This window comes from Sphaeramia orbicularis, chromosome 10 (assembly GCF_902148855.1).
Source record: "Sphaeramia orbicularis chromosome 10, fSphaOr1.1, whole genome shotgun sequence".
Classification (NCBI taxonomy): domain Eukaryota; kingdom Metazoa; phylum Chordata; class Actinopteri; order Kurtiformes; family Apogonidae; genus Sphaeramia; species Sphaeramia orbicularis.
In genome coordinates, this window is record NC_043966.1 from 16670542 (window position 1) to 16692363 (window position 21822).

At 35.5% G+C, this 21822-nt stretch overlaps 1 protein-coding gene across 1 annotated transcript in view; it reads right to left on the reverse strand.

The window, feature by feature from the left end:
- Positions 1 to 20809: 20809 nt before the first annotated feature.
- Positions 20810 to 21822, reverse strand: part of LOC115426796 (kinesin-II 85 kDa subunit-like) — a 43273-nt gene continuing 42260 nt past the window's right edge. The window contains exon 9 of the mRNA XM_030145032.1: positions 20810 to 20941. Within this exon, the coding sequence (XP_030000892.1) occupies positions 20810 to 20941 (132 nt within the window). The remainder of the gene's footprint in view (positions 20942 to 21822) is intronic.

Consider the following 21822-nt stretch of genomic DNA (forward strand, 5'->3'; position numbering starts at 1 on the left):
CATTCCAAGACAGAGGATGGTGTTGACTGCCGCCCGCTAATTGAAGACACATTTGAGAGATGTCTTGCTGCGAGCCAAATGGTTTAACACCAACCTGGCAATCCTGATACAAGAGGGACCTCCAGTGGCTGAAAGTGGATTAATTATCAAAAAACCTACCTCAGCCTTCACTGAAATATGTCAAATATGATAAAGAACCAAAAATCTGAGTTGGTGGAGAGTGAACACAGAAAAGTGCCCCCTTTAGTTATGTACATGGTGGAATATTTGAGCCTTTAAATGTGTGAGCAGATCTTTTAATGACACTGTGCATAGTATCAGATCCTTCAAACAAGTACCACACTGTGAAAATACTGCACTGCAAGTAAAAGTTCTGCACACAAATCCTTCAGTAAAAACATGCAAGTATTATCACTGAAATGTACTTTAACCCTTTCATGCATAGTGGACAGATTTTCTACGGCTGTTCTCTTGTATATTCATGGATTTTGTTGTTTTAGTTCCATATCAGCCAACACAGTGCAGCTTATGCATCATCCCATACACTGCAATTCATACAATTACTATAACTTTGCTGTTCTTTATAAACCTGATCTGTAGTAACATGTTTGTAAATCAGTAGCTTGTTATTGTTATTAAACTGTAATTAACAGGTTTTTAAACAAGAAGGTTTTTTTTGTTTTTTGTTTTTTTGCATATTATCTTTATGAATTGAGTAATGACTAGTATTAGAGTATGTTAAAATGTGAGAAAACATCAGATAAACTGCATTAAAAATACTTTTGTTACATAGTTTTCACACAATATATCAGTAAATACATGTTTGTGTCCAGCTGAGTAGACATTTGTGCAACTCTATGAAAAATATATAGGTTCATAAGAAAATGTTCAATCGCATTGTTTTTTTCATGCCTAAAGAGGAATAAAAATACTCAGGAAAAAAAATCTTGATTATGGTTCTCCTAATTCATGCATTATATTACTTCCAATGTGTACGATACATTTTACTGCTTTAAATATGTAAGGTTCAGCTCAGTTAACGTTATACTTTACATATTATTAGTAGTTTAGTCTAGAGCAAGGCATCATATTCCAGATTACAGTATGTGAGAGAACCACATGTCTATGAAAATTCAACTTTTCATGAGCTCACAAAAACAGAAGTGATTTGTCAAAGTGCATTGTCCAGCAAATCCAAAAGCATTTTAAGGATTTCAGCATAAGAAGGAGGGAAATTTTGAGCTCATCCCATAAAAGAGCAAGTAATCCTTCAATTTATCATACACATTAAAAATCCACACATTTGGAGATACTTGGTTTTCACTCTACAGGAAGGAAGACCCAGTGCTGTGTTTGTGGCAGTTCCCAAATTTTTTTCTCTATTTTTAACTTTTCTTAAGTGATTTATCACCATTTATTCTAATATAATGCTCAGTATTTTGAATTCTTCATTAAAAATGAGGTATTTTCCTATATTTAATTCAATGATCATGTAGATCTTCATAAAAGTTCAAATTAAAGTTGAGCGATATTATATCAGAAACAGAGAAAACTGAAGAAAAAGTGACTTTTTTAGTCAAATATATCAATAACTGAACATAAACACAAGAGTCTCCATCCACTGTCATTGATCCAGCTTCATGGGTTTTACTATTGAATCAATGTTGCAGAAGATAACGGTGTTTCCACATTCACTATGGAGCCTCTGAATGTCCAAATGGGTCATATCTGATGACCATGAAAGATGACAAACTGCATTTTACACCAATTATTTGCATGTATTGATAGAATTAGTGGATCAACAGTGATTTACCTTCTTGTGTCAGTAAATGATTTTGGTCACCAGTGGATGTTTGGGTCTTTACGGGTTAAAAACTGAAATGAGAAATAACAAGTGGTTCCAGACACAACAAACCCCGCCCCTCGCACATATTGTAGCTTATTTTGGCATCGATCCAGCTGATGTCATCATGTCTGTGCGTGTGCTGATGTCAGCATATCAATTGCCTCTGTATATGTGCCAAGTTTGAAGTAAATTGAAACAAAATTGATGTTTTTATACACATTTGAGATGTCACCCATTATAAGAAAATGGGGAAAAAAAAAGATTTTAAAAATTCATTAAAAAAATTTAAGTTTGACCTACTTTTCCCAAAATGTAACCTCATTTACTTTGGGTCACTGGCAATCTATAAACCGAGTTTGGTTTGAATTCAACCAATAGTTTTGCTGCTACAGTCATTTGAAATGTCACTCATTATAAATAAATGGGAAAAATATATATTTTAAAAATTCATAAAACATTTTAACTTTGACCTACTTTTCCCAAAATGTAATCAGATCTATTCTGGGTCACTAGCAATCTATAAACCCAATTTGGTATGCATTCAACTAATAGTTTTGCTGCTAGAGTGTTAACAACAAACAAACCGAACCAAAAACAATACCCCTTGCCTCCCCTTTGGGGGCGGGGTAAAAAAAAAAAAAAAAAAAAAAGTACAACATGTGCCTCTGAAGTGTTGTTGAGTAGAAGTATGATGCTTCAAGTACCTCAAATTTGTACTTGAGTAAATGTACTTAATTACTTTGTATAAATGTATCCACACAAAGGCCACAGGTGACGTGTAAACTCATCCAGTCTGTTGTTGCACAAATTCGTTCTTCTGGTTCTTGTCATGTTTGGAAATGTTCGCCTCAAAGTGAGCTGTCTGCTACCTGACTGATCTTTTTAAGGCCTGGCTTTACCGCGCCTTTCATCATGGCTTCACAAACTGAGACAGAGATTTAAAGAGTCCTGACAATAGTACATCTACACACATCATGATATATGCCCATAGAGAGCCAAACAACAGCTTCACTGATGCTTTAATCGCCAAACGCAAACGCGGGCAGGCAAACAAAGACATCCCTCCTGTTAAGCTGGTGACTGACAAAACCTTCGACATTCTCACCGAGATCTTTAACAGACCTCTCTTTCCTCGGTCTGTCTTTTTAAATAGCCAAAAAGTCAGATGTCTTAAAAAGGGGAGGTAAAAAGAAGATGAAAAAAAGAAGGAATGGAAAAAAAAATATCGAAAACAATCCTGCCCTGGCAAACAAAGGCGTTTCAGGTCTGAGGGAAAATAGATTGCAGATGTCTGCCAAAACCTGAGGAGGAAATGTTTACAACCTGGTGCACCTTGTATGCCAAATTGGTGCCAGCAGCAGCATGGCCTGTTGTCTTGCTTGCTTTATATCCAGAGAAACTGCAGCAGGAGACGAGCTTTGAGGGACGCAAGGTCAGCAAAAATAGACAGAGCTGCAGGCCCAGTTTGAGGTCATGTTAAGACATAAGGGAGATGTAAACCATGATCTTCTGCTGTCACCTATACTTTACTAGGACATATATTTTCAATTGGGTATGTTGAAGTGTAAAAAAAAAAATCTGTATAAAAAACACATAGACCGGGGTGTCAAACATGTGGCCCACGAGCCAAAAAGGGTCCACCAAAGGATTCAATACAGCCCACGGGATGAATTTGCAAAATCCAAAAATTACCTCATAGTTGTTTTGATGTTAAAGTTAGATAATGTATATTTCATTTCCAGATGGCTGTTTTTAAATGTGTTGTACCTTTGTAGATCCACTGTGATCTATAAGTTATACTGTACATTTGTAAATGGTAAGCTGAGGCATAATATTGTTAGAATTAATTTATTTTTCATGTTGTTCATGGTTATTCACATTTTTATGGAATTTTACTTTCTTTTGCACTAAGACTTGAAAAATTTGAAGTTGTCATTATTTGTTATTGTTATTATAATTATTGTATTGTTGTTGTTGTTGTTGTTATGGGCTATATGTGGCCCCTTAAAGCAGTGATGTTTTGCGTTTCTTAATGGAATTATGCATTTTAAAACATTTCCCTGTGGTCTACATAAACTGCAAATGCTCTGCTTGGGTTTGAATTCTTCATTAATTCAACTCCACAGGTCCATCTTCAACCCTATTTCTGAGTAATGACACCAGAAAGGTGGTTTTGAGCGCTGGCCCTTTAAATGCAAATGAGCCACTTCAGGCCCCACCCCCTCCAGGTTGTTGGCTGTGCTGCTCTGTCCTGTTCAACCAACAACTGAACATTTTAGGTAATCGGTTCGAGGTTTGGACATATTTTCAGTTTTTACTACAACCACTGCTGCTGACAAACAATTATGTCGCACTTGGAGAAATGTTTGTCGGAAGTCTTGACCTTACATGTGCAAATGTCGTAACTAGTTATAGACTTAACAAATTAAGCAGGAATTGAAACAAGTTGTAGAAATTCACTTGGGTTTTTGCCAAAATGAATATAAAGATAGCTTTGCAGCACCTGGAGGGTTCAAATTCAACTTTATGAACTCTGAGGTTCCAAATACACAAATAAATGAACCAAAGACTAATAAAAGTGGGTTTAGCAACATATGAACCCCTTTAACTAAAATGAGGTTGACACCCTTGATTTAGATTGTGCTGCAAACTAGCCTCCAGATCAGTGTTAACATTATAGCAAACAGTGAATATGTGTAATTATCATATAAAAATGATCTTTTTTTGCCTTTTCTCAATTGTGAAAATTCAGAAGTTTGCCACCAGAGGAATTTACATCTATATCTGCTAAGTTTTTAGGCTTAGGCCATAATAGGTTTTTATGGTCAGGAAAAGACTGCAGATAGGTTTAATCTTAAATACATCTATAAGTCATCAGATCTTTGTAAAGTTTGTCGGCATTCAGCCATGCACTGGTTGTTTTCCCTTAAACTTTCCTTAAATTTCTGGTCGCTAGGACTCTCTCAAATCAAACAAAAACAAAAGATGCAGCAGCAGATGACTTGTAGATGTGAAGTATTGTGGGAGTTTTCACCGCTATTACAAATGAAGTCTATCTGTCTTGCTCGGGCAGAAATCATGGTTACAGATGAGGTAATGTACCGTATGTGAAGTTTTATCACATTACATTTAGTGACGTATATTCACAGTATTTCATTTCATTCTAATGAAACAGCCGCAAGAAACGCTGACATTAGTGAAGGGGATATGACGCCATTGACTGGCGGCATCAAATGAAACAAGTCTTTATACTGAAGAAAATCCCACATTTTTTCAGAATTTTTTTGTTGGAAACACGTGAAATAATGTAAGTTAATATATACAGCTGTGGAAAAATAAGAGACCACTGCAAAATTGATCACTTCTCTGATTTTACAGTTTATAGGTATGTGTTTGAGTAAAATAACATTTGGTTTTATTTTATTTATGCAGCTTTATGTAGTTCCTGGCATAGAAATTCAAGAAGCTCAGCAACACACAGTTAAACAGAAAACTCATATCTTCCACAAGACGTGAAGTCATTTCTAATTTTTAGAATCAAGGACTGATATTCATCATCATAACTTACAAAGTGAGACCACACCCCATATATATGTTTAATTATGTATCAGATAGACAAAAATGGATTTTGAGATGTATTCAAGTCACTATTACTTATATGTCTGTCATTATGATTTTGTTATTTACTTTTACTGCTGTTTCAAAATTCAGAGTGGTCTTGGGGGGAGTTCTGGGTCTTATTGCTCAAGGGAGACCCACACAATATTGTCAATTTAGTCAGAAAAGATATGTAATGTGTTAAAACCTTAATAAGATATGTGAAAAAAAAAAAGAAGCCAGCAATGTTCATGGCTTGGTGACCATCCATCTTCCTCCAGAAGTTTTCAACGTGGGTTCAGGTCTGGAGTTTGGTCTGGTCATGACAGGGTCTTCATCTGGTGGTCCGTAATCCGAACTTATTGACCTAACCGAGGCCAGAAGCATTGTCCTGAGAGAAAAAACCAGTCCTCAGAGTTTGGGACCATTGTCAGAGCGAAGTCCAGTAGTTTTCAATAGTTATTTGTGGATTCCACTTACGTTTGTGGTACTATAGCACTGTTTTTCCCTATTGTAAGAAGATAGTGATGGTCACAGTAGTGGTTTATTGTACTTCTCTTCTAAATAAGACAAGGATCAGGTGTTTATTCTGTAGAATAAGGTGTTCTTGTGTTGGAATTCAACGGACACAGGAATGGAAAGGCTGTCATACATGCCACACTGCTGATTTCACAGGTAATTGCAGTGGTCTCTTATTTTTTCCACAGCTGTATATCATAGGCTTAGACCATTTTGAATTGTTGTATATTTTGGTGTAATAACACTGTCATTTTTTAAAGAGATAGTCGTTATAATAGCTTCATCTCCTTCTCCCTTGATGTGATATGATTTTTGGTTCGAAATATTGAGATTTGCTTATAATAGCAATTTACATATAGGCTAGTTTTGGCAATACACTTAATAGGCGTTTTGTTTAATTTCATGCACCAGCAGCACTGTGCAGTGTTAGAAAAAGACATCAAGGTTTGAATTAAGACAGAAATAGTACACAAAGATTAGGAGGGAAACACTCACAGTATATTTACTACACTGGAAAAAATCAAATCTTACCAAGTGTATTTTGTCATTTCTAGTCAAAATATCTCATCACACTTAAATAAGACATAATCACCTAAAGAGTAACTTTTCAGTGAGATATAAGAACTTATTTATTATACAATAGATCTTGAAAACTCCTATTTCATAATAATAATAATAATTTTCACTTGTTCCATTGGCAGATTTTTTTGCTTGAATTAAGCAAAGAAAAAACCAACTATATATATAATATATATATATATATATATTATCTATATATATATATATATATATATATATATATATATATATATATAATTAATCGAGAAAAAAATCTGCCAGTGGAACTAGTGAAAATTTTCTTGGTAAGATTTCTTGAATAAGATTTTGAAGATCTGTTGTCTAAAAATAAGTTCTTATATCTCACTGAAAAGTTACTCTTTAGGTCACAGGTGTTAAACATGTGGCCCGGGGGCCAAATCCGGCCCACCAAAGTGTCCAATCCGGCCCTTGAGATGAATTTGTGAAATACAAAAATTAAGATATCAACAGTTCTTTTAGTTCAGGTTCCACATTCAGACCAATTCAATCTCAAGGGCAGGACCAGTCAAATACTATCATAACAACATATAAATAACAAGTCCAAATTTTTCCCTTTGTTTTAGTGTAAATACATGAAAATATTTACATTTACAAAATATAATTTTGCAAAAAATGTGGAATAACCTGAACAAATATGAACAACCTGAAATGTCTTAAGAGAAGTGCGATTTTAACAAGATTCTGCCTGTTACTGAATGTTTTGTGTATTTGTAGATCCAGATGTGATCTGTAAGTTATATGTAAATGATAAACTGAGGCAGAATGTTGTTAAATTACACCCATTTTTTTCAGTTTGTTCATGTTATTCACATCTTTTTAAGGGTAGTTTGTAGATGTAAAACCGTTTCATCATGTAAATTTACTTTTTTCACTCTAAAACATAGAGAATACTTTGGAGTTGACATTATTTCTATATTATTATGTTATTATTTTACTGGTTTGGCCCACTGCAGATCGAATTTAACTGAATGTGGCCCCTGAACTAAAATGAGTTTGACACCCCTGCTTTAGGTGAGTATGTCTTATTTTAAGTGTGATGAGATATTTGGACTAGAAATGAGAAAAATACTGTTGGTAAGATTTAGATTTTTGCAGCCCACTCCTCCATCTGTACAACTGGGGTCTGAGGTCTGACCCTCAACAACATCTCTGAGATCATGCAGTGAATTTAATAGCTCAAACAAAAAAAAAAAAAATCAAGGAATACCAGAAATAATTTAACAGCTCAAAGACATATTAAGCATCTTGCTTTCACCTCCATCCATCTGGTCAGGAGGTCATTCTGATTGTCGTCTGGAAATGTCCTTTACGGCAATTTATCAAAATTTAGCTGGAATACTGTCAGTATTGACAATACAATAACAATGAAATACAGCCACCATAATATCAGTGAAAATGCCTTGCCAGTGTAAACACTCCATAGAGTGGAAAGTATATTTCTCAACATAAAACACATCTGTCTTCCAGACCGTTCATGTAAGGTCTTCATACGTCATATGTGAGGGGAGGCTTTTCTTCCCAGACAGATGAATGCTGAATGACCCTGTCGCTGTGCTTCACCTGTGCACTTGATGGAGCGGACGACACACACACATACCAGTCACCCTTCAGTCACCCATTGGCTGTAAAATAAGCCGCCTCCATATGCCAACCAGGGGTCAGTGGTGTGTCAACATCTTGCCTCTGTCAAGCAAGAAGGACGTACACATTAACACACAGACTATGAGCTCACACACACCACACACACACACACACACGCACACACACACACCTTAAAGTACAAATACACTCTTGACATGTGTCATATCTACTGTGAGAACTTTTAGTGTATTTCATTTATTCTCTCGCCTTAAAATGAATTCTTTAAACTGACCGCAGCTTTTTCCTTAACACACGTCCCAACCCATAAACACCACTTTAAAAAGATATGAGCAGTCGACTAACACCACTGAGGAGTGAAGTAGTGAAGCCAGACAAAGGCAGGACTATGAGCCTCAAAGTAACGGAGCGGTCAGCCTGTTCAGACTTATATGAGAGCTCATCTGCTCTCTGTGCTACCAGCAGGCCTGTTACATGTTTGCATCACATTTTTACAGTAAAGCACACACTTCACACACACAAAAACATCATGTAATGACAATGTTTCAGCTGCTTGCCAATAGGAAAGCACTGATCCAATACTGATACTGGCCAGTGTCTCAGTGTCGTCACACTCCATTCAGGTCTGTTTCCAAGTGTCTTACCTGAATCTCCAATAGTTAGGTGTCTTCTGGGTGAAACTAGGTGTCCCTGTTATGATTAGACAGTGTGGAACCTAAATGGTAGTTACCCATAAAGACCCAAACATCCATCACAGACCAAAACCCCCGACTGATTTTAAAACTGCTGAATCACTGTTGAACCACTAATCCTGTCAATCCATGTAAATAATTGGTGTAAAATGCAGTTTGTCATCTTTTCATGGTCATCAGATATGACCCATTTGGACGTTCAGAGGCTCCGTAGTCACCGTGGAAACACCGTCATCTTCTACAAAATTGATTCATCAGTAAAACCCATGTACTCTGACAAATGATAGAGGATGGAGACACTTGATTTATGTTCAGTTAATGATGTCTTCCTGAAAAAGTCACTTTTTCTGCAGTTTTCTCTGTTTTTGATAAAATATTCTTCAACTTTAATCTGAGCTTTAATGAACATCTAAATGATTGGTGGATTAAATGTAGGAAATACATGACTGAACATTGATTCACCAGTAAAACCCATGGAGGTTGACAAATAACAGTGGATGGAGACACTTGGTTTATGTTCAGTTAATGATGTATTTTACTGAAAAGGCAGTTTTTTCTTCAGTTTTTCTCTGTTTCTGTTTCTCTGTTTTTTTATATCATAATCAATTTTAATCTGAGTTTTAATGAACATGATCATTAGATTAAATACAGGAAAATACCTGATTTGTCCTGATAAAATGCAAAATACAGAAGATAATATTCTAATAAATGGTGATAAATCACTTAAGAAAGGCTAGATATGGAGAAAATTTCATTTGGGAACTGACACAAAAGTAGTGCAGGGCCTTTATGAGTTAAAGTCAACTTCATTGATTAAAAACTGTGAGTTTAGGCCAAAGAAGCCTCAAAGGTTAAGCCAGAATATCAGTGTTTGACCTTCGTAACGTGTAATACCACTGACGGCCACTAGATGCTGCTCCAAAAAGGTCTGTCTCCCATAGACTTACACTGTATTTCTCTCTTAAAATATTAAGTCAATGTTGCTTCATTTCAAGGAATTATTCCGACAAGATGCAAACTTCTACTTTCAAACCAGCAGTTAAACAATAGCTCCATCTACTTGTATGCTGTTTTTGGTTTAACCTGCTAGCTGTTAGCATGCTAATGAGTATTTACAGCATGAAACTAATAACAGAGAAAAATCTGTATGAAGAATTTCAGGTTTGGTGGATCCTTAATTGTAATTTCTGTTAATTTTGTGGATTTTTTTTTCTTTTCCTTTTTTTTTTTTTTTTAAAGTTTCCGCATAATTATTCATTACTTTAAAAGTAAAGTTGTATATTCTCTGTATATTAGTTCCTTTCAGATGTTCCAGCATTACTTTAGTAGCACACATATTTTATTCTGAAGCCCTTGCACAGTTCCACTTTTTCTTAACACTGTAATATTTGTATTTTATTTTATTTTATTTTATTTTATTTTATTTTATTTTACAGTTCCTTTTGCACTTAGTGTTTTTGCTGCCAAATTGAACTGAGCAGCAAACTGATTTTCAATGTTCTTGTGACAGTGACAATAAAGCTCTATTCTTTTCTATTCTATTCTATTCTATTCTATTCTATTCTATTCTATTCTATTCTATTCTATTCTAAATAAATAAGTAAATGTATGTTTATCTACTCACAAACACTTATTATTGACTTTAATACCCAAAGTCCAAGTACCAGCATCAGATCAAGACGATGCATTCCAGTGCATTCCTAGTTACCAAACTGTATAACTCATTCTCACATAACACTCATACATACAGATATTCTCCTGAAATCTAAGCATAATTATACGTGTATGAAGGAAAAAGCTAAACAATTCACTTCAGCCTCATTTAAAATTCTTCATTTGTTCCTCATGTGGTTTTAATGATGCAAATGTGCAAACACAAGTCAACATGAAGAAACATTCCATAGCATAAACTACAGATACGTCATGTCAGAATGAATCACAGTATCTTTGCCACTTCTGTTTGGATGTAAAAACTGAAGTGAAAGTCAAAATCTCCAACACAGACATAACACAAAGGCCTAATTTGTGTTGTTGCTTCATTGTTGTTGCCAAAGTCTGAAGGACGATGCCAGATTCAAGCTTTCACTTGACTTTGCTCTTTTTTGTGTTTATGCGGAGGATTCCTCCCTGTGTGATGTCAGTGTTTCTATAAGGTAAGAATAGTTTGGTGTTTACATGCAGTTTACTCCAACTTTGCAGCGCGGGCGTTAACAGCTAAGATCCTCCACCGCCAAACAAGACTCTCCCAAAATCCCAACACCTAACCCTTGTGTGTGTTTACTCACGCCACTGTTAAACATTTACATACCCATCCAAACAGTGTCAGAGGGAAAACCGCATCATCCCGCTCTGTTTTACATTAGCATGCGGCCGAGCAGTTTGCCTCTTCCTTTGAGAGGGAGAAAAAGTCCCAAAACATCCATAGTAATCAGTCTGATGAAACCAAACAGCAGTATACACAGAGGACAAGGGCGTAAACAACTTTATTTCAGCTGGTTTGAAGTATCATCCTCACTAGGAGCAGAATACGACGTGACTTCATGTTTTACTAACGTTTTGTCTTATAGTTTAAGCTCCGGACCGCAAGCAACTATGTACGCCCAGGGGTCTCAAATATGCGGCCCGGGGCCCAAATGTAGCCCGCCAAAGGTTCCAATCCGGCCCGTGGGATAAATTTGCAAAGTGCAAAAATTCCACAGATTCATTTTAGTTCAGGTTCCACATACAGACCAATATGATCTCAAGTAAAATATCCTACAAAAAATTATGACCCCATATTTTCTTCTGGGTTTGATGTGAAAAAAATAATTACATTATGTCTATAAATAATGACAACTTCAAATTTTTGTCTTTGTTTTAGTACAAAAAAATAACATTAAATTATGAAAATATTTACATTTACAAACTATCCTGTAACAATAAAATGTGAATAACCTGAACAAATCTGAACAACCTGAAATGTCCAAAGAAAATTAAGTACAATTTTAACAATTTTCTGCCTGTTACTAAGTGTTTAGTGTCTTTGTAGCTCCGATCCATAATGCAAATATAAAAATGATAAGTTGAGGCATAATATTGTTAATATTGCACTTATTTTTTTTCAGAAATTTCAGTTTTTTCAGGTTATTCATATCTTTTTTGTTTGGATAGTTTATAAAAGTAAGTATTTTCATAATTTAATAGGGTTTTTTTTTGCACTAAAACAAAGACAAAAATTGGAGTTGTCATTATTTATAGGTTATCATGCTATTATTTTACTGGTCCGCCCCACTGCAGATCAAATCGGGCTGAATGTGGACCCTGAAAGAAAATGGGTTTGAGACCCCTGCTCTACAAGTTTGTTTTGTGAGCAAAGACAGAAGGACAGTTTTTCTAAACGGACCCCAGTGCACATAAATGTTTAATAAATGCTTTCTATTCACAAAATTTGAACTCATTCCAAACTTATGGTGCTGTTAATCTCTATAAACTATGTACAGTACATTCTTGTGTCTGCATAAGCAAGTGAACAGACAAAGTCACACGTGGGAATACAAGTCTGCTGGTCTCCTTTTTAACAAGTCTCAGTTTTTAATGGGTATATCCTGGTGTTAAATATCTGTAATGTGTTTTCCCTGGCTGTGACGATGGCTGGACATAAACATGCTATTCTTACTGTACCTATAATTGTTCTATTAATAACACCTATAACGTCTGACTTTCGTTCTGCATGGAAGGGTGCAAGAGTATTTATTGTGTGCAAACACGACCTGTTTCCAGCCGCCACACGTTGTTAATCTCTGGCTACACCTCCGGCGTTCGGTCCCATTTAGGTCAGACTGTTTCAGCGCTTGGCAGTCAGAGGGCAGCCAGCCACCGTCGCTCCGCTGCCACTGATGTCCCTCGTGGTCAAGAGCGCCGCCACAAATCTGGGGACACACCCTTTAGTGGAGATGTGAAAGCCAGGACATTGAGTCTGACACGTTAAAGTGAGTGAGAACAGCGTCGCTTCACCCCCTCAACCTCCAGCGCTGTTTCGAAGTATTACACTGCATTTAGACACACTGGTGCATTTTTAGTGAACGGGAAACAGCTGAGGATAGATGAACCCAAATTGTGGACAGCAGGTTTGACGGCCTGGTCAGCATATTGGACAATCATTCCTCCACACTGCAAAAAATCGAAACTTACCAAGTATATTTTTCTCATTTCTACTATAAATTTCATTTCATTTCACATGTTTATTTAAAACTGCTACCCACATTTATACACTTAATAGACGACGACTGGACAACACATGGTTTGAAAAGGGGATGGAAGAAGCGTTGCTTTTAAAACTCCAACCCCTCACACCACACACAACCCATCACATTTCACTACAACAAAACAAAACAATACAGAACATTATAGAACAAAACAGAACAATACAAGACATTATAGATCAATACAGAACATTACAATATCACATCCTCACAAGACAAGAACATAAACATAAAAATATCTCATCACACTTAAAAAAAAATATCTCATCACACTTAAAATTAGACATAAGTTGTAAGACAAATGCAATGATAAAGCTTTTAAAGTTAAAGAGAAAACAGTTGTAAGAAGGTCGATTATGATGGTCATTAGCCCGCCTTTACGTACGAATTAAAACAAGGAATGGAAAAACAGAACCAGAACTGGAATTAATCAAATTCAAACATTATCCAAACCTATTCCACGGTCAAACACTCACAATGAAATACAGAAATACAAACCAAAAAAAACCCGAAACGGAACAAGACAATTGGAATAGTTACACATGGAATCCCTGCACTGGAAAAAATCAAAATCTTACCAAGTGTATTTTTCTCATTTCTAGTCAAAATATCTCATCACACTTAAATAAGACACAATGACCTAAAGAGTAACTTTTAATAGATCTTGTAAATCTTATTTCAAGAAATCTTACCAAGATAATTTTCACTTGTTCCATTGGCAGATTTCTTCGCTTAATTCAAGATTTATTTATTTTTTTAAACTTAGTTCAAGAAAAAAAATCTGCCAATGGAACAAGTTTAAAATTATCTTGGTAAGATTTCTTAAAATAAGATTTTCAAGATTTAGATTTTTTACCCGTGCAGGGATTCCATGTGTAACTATTCCCAATTGTCTTGTTCTGTTTCATCTTTTTTTTGGTTTGTTTTTCTGTATTTCATTGTGAGTGTTTGACCATGGAATAGGTTTGGATAAGGTTTGAATTTGATCAATTCCAGTTCTGGTTCTGTTTATCCATTCCTTGCTTTGATTCATATGTAAAAAGGCTGATCATCAAAATCTACCCACTTACAACTGTTTTTCTCTTTAGCTTTAAAGTTTTATCATTGCATTTTTAAACAAAATTTAATTAAAATAATCTGAAACAACCAGATGAGAGACCAGAGCATGTTTGCAACCTGTTTATTGTTTACATGAGATTAATCAGAACATTAAATTACTACAGGATTTTATAATTTTGCACAGGCACAGTAACAGACAGCTGCAGAACATTCCCGTTACCATGGTTATTAACTGTTCCATCTGCCTGCATGTGCTGTTTTGTTGCCCTGCTTCATCACAGATGTAACATGGATGTTCTGTCATTAGTCACTTTTCCTTGGACATATGCGCAAAACTTGACAGATATTTACTAAATGTCGAAGTGCATAATTTCGGGGGGTTTTAAGTCACAAATGCGATGATTTGTTTATTTATTATCGCGAGATGATACGAGAAGTCATTCCATAAACATGGCAACAAAATATTGTGTTTTTTACAGATATATTCAGTATTGTTATACATTAACCCTCTATCCTGTACTAAATTAAAAAATGATTCAGTTTCCTGTTGTGTCCGCACATACTGCACCACGTTTCTATTAAAACTCTTCTTCGCTTGTTGTAACATATGTCAACACATGGGGTCTCAATGCTCAAATATTATTATTTCTGAACAAACAAAAACATAATATAACAAACATGTCTAACAAATGGGTAATTCCTTTTCAAAATTGGCCAAGTTCTGCCTCCTTCCTCATTAATAACAGTCTTGTAGTGTCACTGGAAAGGCCTCTAGTGAATGAATTCCTCCCCCCTGGTGGATTATCCATGTATTGCATGTATCTAATTGTATACATCAGGTTTTTCAAGAAAAAAAAATCACACTGCTCATGTAGAGGGCTTCAAAACTCATGTATCAAATATGATACGTTTGGCGTTATAGGGTTAATGAACCACCGTAGTACAGAGTGAGTGAAGGGAAAGTAGCTGGTTCTGACAGTAAATATTACACATTAAACCTTTAAGGACTGCCTGTTGTGTCTAACTTTATTTGTAATTAATGATTTACATTTACAGTTGAAACTGACATTTTACACTTCCCACTGTAGTACAGTGACTTGGAGGAGTTTAGAGGTGGTTTCTAGTTTACATATAGTCTTTAGATGACATGATTAAATGACTCATTCAGTTTTCTGACAGTAAATACAGAGATACACATTAATGATAACAACTTTATAGTGAATTCATCTGCATTAAAACACTACATTATTGTTTGTCTTGATCTTTTTCTTCTATTCTCTCACATTTCTTATTAATCAGTCAAACTGATCTTGAGATTTCTCTCATCCTTTCATTAATGCAGGTGTACATTATATGCATGACATTTGAATTACAAATTATCCAGCTGAAGAAGTTTTTTCAACATTGGAAAAACAAGAAAAAATCCTCTTGGAATCTTGTTTTGCTTTTTGCACTATTTTCAATCATTATTCACCAACTTCCTTTCGTGTAGTCGACGTCATGGAGTGCAAACAAGTAAGACTTGTGTTCCTATTTGATGCAAGGTCAGCTTTGTGGTAAGTAACCTTAATATCACTGATTAATGTAGGTGTTCACCCAAATTATCACACAGGGAGAGGTAATGAGATTCAGAGTTGCACTAAAGCACTGAACTAAACCCTGGGCTGAATATGTTTTCAAGAGTCTGTGGAAAGTATTTTCCAGTTTGGCTTAACTGTGGATGCTTTATTAATTTCAGATGAGCCATGTGCTGCCTCTACTTTCAAATTGTGCATAATTACATGTATACATAAGAGAAGTAAAAAGCATATGACTTGGACACCTGAGACTAGAATTTACATCCTAGGTTCTGTATGTTATTATGACTTATTATACTGCAAATAGAGCAATTAAGGGTTTCACAAAACAATTTAACATAAAAACACATGTCCTCTTGTGCTTTGAGTCAGTAATTACATCTTCAATATTTAATGAAAATCAAAGCCATTTTCCTCCTTAAATTCTTTGAATCAGACATTACAATATTGTTTATTCCCTAAAGTTATATTGAACTTTTGCACGTCTGTTTTGCATGATATTTTCTTGTTTTATGTGAACAACGCAACACACATATCAGCCCTGTGTAAGCCGTTCAATATATATCATTATATAATTACACAAATTGGGTTAAATTGTTGTTTTCCATTCCTAGTTTATACATACCTGGTGTCTTTCTTATTGTACAGTCTGTTTAGGGTGTTAGTCCTCCAGCCACACCCACCTCTTCTTCATGTGTCCCCCGTAGTGTTCATGTATAAATCCCCTGTGTGTTCGTAGCTCTCCCCTTTTGCATATTGCAAGATAACTCAAAAAGTTATGAAAAGATTTTGGATGAAATTTCAGGAAATGTTAATACTGGCACAAAAAACAAATGATTACATTTTGGTGGTGATGGGGGGGCTGATCTGCCTTGGCGGAGGTCTACGCTCTCCAAGTGCTCTTCTAGTTTGCTATTATTTCGTATTATTTAAGTCATCCATGTTTATTAAGTTGAATTTATTTTGATATTAATTTATTGGATTTGTTGTCCGTCCCACACAGTGTTAACACAATACTTTCGTCGCTATAGATCTGAGTACAGGGCATGAATTAGCATCCCAGCTAACTGTTTTATATCCTGTTATCCAGGCTAAATGATTGGAGACTGCTTCCGCATTAATCACTGTGTCTTCGGTTTATGCACAACCAACAACAAACAACGCAGAGGGAATAATCTGGTCCATACATGGTCTTATTCTAGATACTCTTTGCGCTCTCTGTGTCATCTGATTCTACTTAATGTGAAATGTCAGTATCACCTTAAAGGAATTACTTCAGATTTGGCGCAAACATCCACAACTTGGAGATAACTCAAAATTCATTCATTCATCTTCTGAACCTGCTGTAGCCTCACTAGGGTCGAGGGGGGGTGCTGGAGCCTATCCCAGCTACCTATGGGTGAGATAACTCAAAAAATCCAGGAGTTAATTTTATGAAAATGTCACACAAGTGCGCAATAGGATAAAATGGTGAAATGATGAGATTTTCTATCCAAATTGTCAAAGGTTAACTTGACTGCAAAAACATTTTTTCTACCTTCTGTTCCACACCATATTTGTCAGTTAAAATAGCTCTAAGTAAAGACAGCATGTTTCTCACTGGAAATTATTCAGTGGAATATGGAGCCAGCTCATATTTGGCCGTTACAAAATGCGAAGATTCAACTATTCGTTTTCTTTTCTTCTTTTGGCAAGAACAAAATACATTAGCATGAATCTGTGGGATGATTTTTTTGACCACGTTAACACTAGTCGTGGGAACATATTTTCCAGCATTTTAAAAATAAACACACCTGCTAATGAAGCATTCAGTCCTGTCACGAATGGTTCTACTCATCGACCCAAGCCGGCTATTCCCAGACAGTTAGCGAACAATTAACTCATTTAAAGTCTGCAGGAGGTTTCTGTCCTTCCTGAGCCTGAGGACACCTGTATTACAGTTTGACAGGTGTTTCACGACAAATTCAAGACCTGTCACTATCTCACGACTTAACTATGAGCATGTGCTGTCAACCCCTTATTTATAATGACTTCCATCGCTGTGTTTTATCCTGCAACCGCCATGTCACCAAAATAACAATAACAAATAACCCTAATAATAGTATGTTATCTGTTCTTCACTACATAGTTTATATTAAATGAGTCTGGACAGATCTAATGGGGCACTATCTACTATCTGCTATATAATTTAAATATATCTTTGCAATTTTTTTGGACAGTTTCTGACTACATTTTGTATACTTAACAGATCTTGAAGTAAAGTAAATGCAACACCAAAATCAACCATAAAATGTCAGATGGAAATTTGACGGGACAAACAAATAACAAATTAATTAAACTCTCACAATTTCCAAAACCTTATGTGTAAGATGGTCAAGGGTTGCAAATATACGACCTGTGGGCCAAAACCAGCCCACCAATCCGGCCTGTGGAATAAATTTGCTAAATATAAAAATAACCCTTAAGATATTAACAGTCAAGGGTGTCAAACTTATTTTACTTCCGGTGCCACATAAAGACCAATTTGATCTCAAATTTGTCATACGCATGTGTAAATGATAATTTGAGGTAAGATATTGTTAAAATGACACTTATTTTTCTCAAGAAATTTCAGGTTGTTCATAGTTGTTCGTGTTATTCACATTTTTTAAAGGACAGTGTTTTAGATGTAAATAGGGTGCAATTTGTCAAAAAAAACCGAGAGGGGGGTATGTTTTTTGTTTTGTTTTTTTTTTTGGAGCGGGGGTGGGGGGGCAGCAGTTATATATGTGGGGTGCAGTCCATAACTAATATAACTAATTCTGGCATGAAACAAAAGTGAAATTTAGCATATTTTTAACGTTTTAACCAGTTCTATGCCTTTTCACAACTTCTAACCTGTATCCACTGGACCCCCTCCACTGCTCTATGGCCCCCTCACAAATGCTGGGCCCCATGAATTTGTCACGTTTAGCCCCCACTTCACGGCGCCTTGGTGCATGGGGACGTTCCTGAATTCTGAAACTGACGAAAGTTCGGTTCAAGTAAACGTTAGTGCCAGTAATGTAGGATATAGGTGGAAGAAAACTCAGTCATAACCTGCCTGTTATTTCAACTGGTTAGTTGGAGTTCTCATTATTTCTAGAGGTTATTGTGTTATTATTTTTCTGGTCCGGCCCGCTTGGGATCAAATTACAAGGCCCCTGAAGTAAAATGAGTTTTTTTTTTTTTTGTTTTTTTTTTATGTATTTATTTCAAACATGAATGTCAAACAGAAGAAAATAAATAAACAAAACACTTAAACATAAGACATATAATACATATTCGAAAAGGAGTGAGAAGAAGTACAATTATAAACTCCCACCTCTTCTCCTTATATAATTAATAACAATAATAACCTCCCTCGTCTAATCATATCTATACACTATGCCACAGGTGTCAAACATGCGGCCCGGGGGCCAAGTGCAGAAGATTTTAACAGTCAAGGGCGAAAATAATAGCATAATAACCTAGAAATAATGACACCAAAGTTTCTTCTTGGTTTAATGTGAAAAAATAATATGACATCATGCCTATAAATAATGGCAACACCATTTTTTTCTCTTTGATTTACAGCAAAGAACATTAAATTCTGATATCCTTTAATAATAAAACGTCAATAACCTGAACAAATATGAACAACCTGAAATGTCTAAAGAAAAATAAGTGCAATTTTAACAATATTCTGCCTGTTTTGTGTCTTGGTAGATCTGATCTGTCATGCACATGTATTAATCATAAGCTGAGGCATAATATGGATCAAATTTTTCTTATTATTTCTTATTATTTTTCTTCAGAAATTTCTGTTTTTTTTTTTAGGTTATTCAGATTTTTGGTTTGGATAGTTTGTAAAACGTAAATGTTTTCATAAGTTAATGTTATTTTTTTGCATATTAAAAATTTGGAGTTGTCATTATTTATAGGCTATCATGCTATTATTTTATTGATCCGGCCCACTGGAGATCAAACTGGGCTGAATGTGGCCCCTGAAAGAAAATGAGTTTGACACCCCTGCACTATGCCATACTATGACTGATACTTACTAGTAAATAATTAGGTTTCTGGCTTTATATTATTATGAACAAATATACTATGATTTACATAAACACATAATACAATAACACATACATGTAAATACATATTCATACACAGATCTATACACACATATACACCTACATATATACATACACACCTATACATACATTTACACACACTTACCACATACTTGTACATCTTTATCAGTTTGACACCCTTTAACACCTATTGCGTCGGTGGACAGTGGGGGTGGAACATGTGACAGATTCTAAAACAACTTAAGGATAAATTTGTGAATTTTGATGTTGCTGGAGATGTTTTCTTTTCCATCAGTGTATCTTCTCCTTCTGGATTAACTCATATTTCAGCATTAATATTAATAATAATATACCATCACACTGTGTATTTAATATATTAAATATGCAGTGTGGTCAGGCTTTTAAAAAACGTAATATCCTAGCCAAATATTTGTGTCTTTAAACAGCCATATGCCTTTCCCCCACATGTGCATCACATGGTTTCCATAATGAAAAGCTTCTGAGTTGTCCTCATTAATCTGAGCCAATATCACCTTTTCAGATCCTTGTTGACATGACAAAGCCAAGTGATAAGTGAAGAGATCTGGTCATCAGAAACAAAACCTCAACGGGGGAACAATCAGTAGAGCTGCATTTTGGTCAAAACACACGTTTGTTGTTTCCTGCCCAGCTGCTGTTCCCCTGTGAGGATTCATTGGCAAAGAAACAAAAGAGCATTCTCAGGTGCTTTTGCTCTTGTTAGTGGTTAATGATTAAAGGTCCTAATAATAGACAATTACCGAAAAATGTGACTAAATAACTTAAGGCACATGTGAAATGCATGTGTCACAATAAAGAAAAAGACAGGAGCTGACTGAACAGTGTTTATTCACTCAGTATATCATGAAGCTTATTCTTTTCAAGACAGGTGAACAATAGTGGGAAGAGAACAGTGAATGTTTGGTTTGTTTTTGAGGATTGTTTGGTTTTTTTCAACAAAGGCCAAATGCTATTCCACAGCAGTAACCACACAGACAAAATATTTGGTTTGCAGAGAGTGGGAAGACATAAAGGCGATGACTCCAAACTCTGAGCTTCTATCCTCAAGGTGGTTTTGGTATCTGTTGATCGGACTCCCTGCCTGAGGATGGAAAAATAAAGCATGAGTGAAGATGACTAAAGACAATAAACACTGTGTGCAAGAAGGGAAATAAGGAGAAAAGACTGTCTATTCCAAAACTGGGATACATTTGGAGATGAAGATGTAGACTTTTCTCGTCCAAAGATATTTATGTGGTTTTTAAAATACTCAACTCTTCACTGATGTTTTTTTTTTTTTTTTCCCTTATATACAGTCACGGAAAAAAATATTAGACCATCAAAAGTCCTCAAAAGCAATGGTTATGCAATCCAGTACTAACTCCTGTGTGTATCATGTGACTAAAACAAACAGAAAAAAAAACATGGAATGTCTACAACAGGGGTGTCAAACTCATTTCAGTTCAGGGGCCACATTCAGCCTAGTATGATCTAAAGTGGGCCGGATCAGTAAAATGATATAAATATTAGGATAAGAACTGATAAATAATGTCAACTCCAAAGTTTTCTCTATGTTTTTGAGTGAAAAAAGTATAATTCCATGATGAAAATATTACACCTACCAACCAAACTTGAACATAACATGAATAAATACAGGGGTTGGACAAAATAATGGAAACACCTTCACCTCAAGATGATAATGCCCCAATCCATACAGCTAGAATTGTTAAAGAATGGCATGAGGAACATTCTAATGAAGTTGAGCATCTCGTATGGCCGGCACAGTCCCCAGACCTCAACATTATTGAGCATTTATGGTCAGTTTTAGAGATTCAAGTAAGACGTCGATTTCCACCGCCATCGTCTCTAAAAGAGTTGGAGGGTATTCTAACTGAAGAATGACTTAAAATTCCTTGGAAACAATTCACAAGTTGTATGAATCAATACCTCGGAGAATTAAGGCTGTAATTGCCGCAAAAGGCG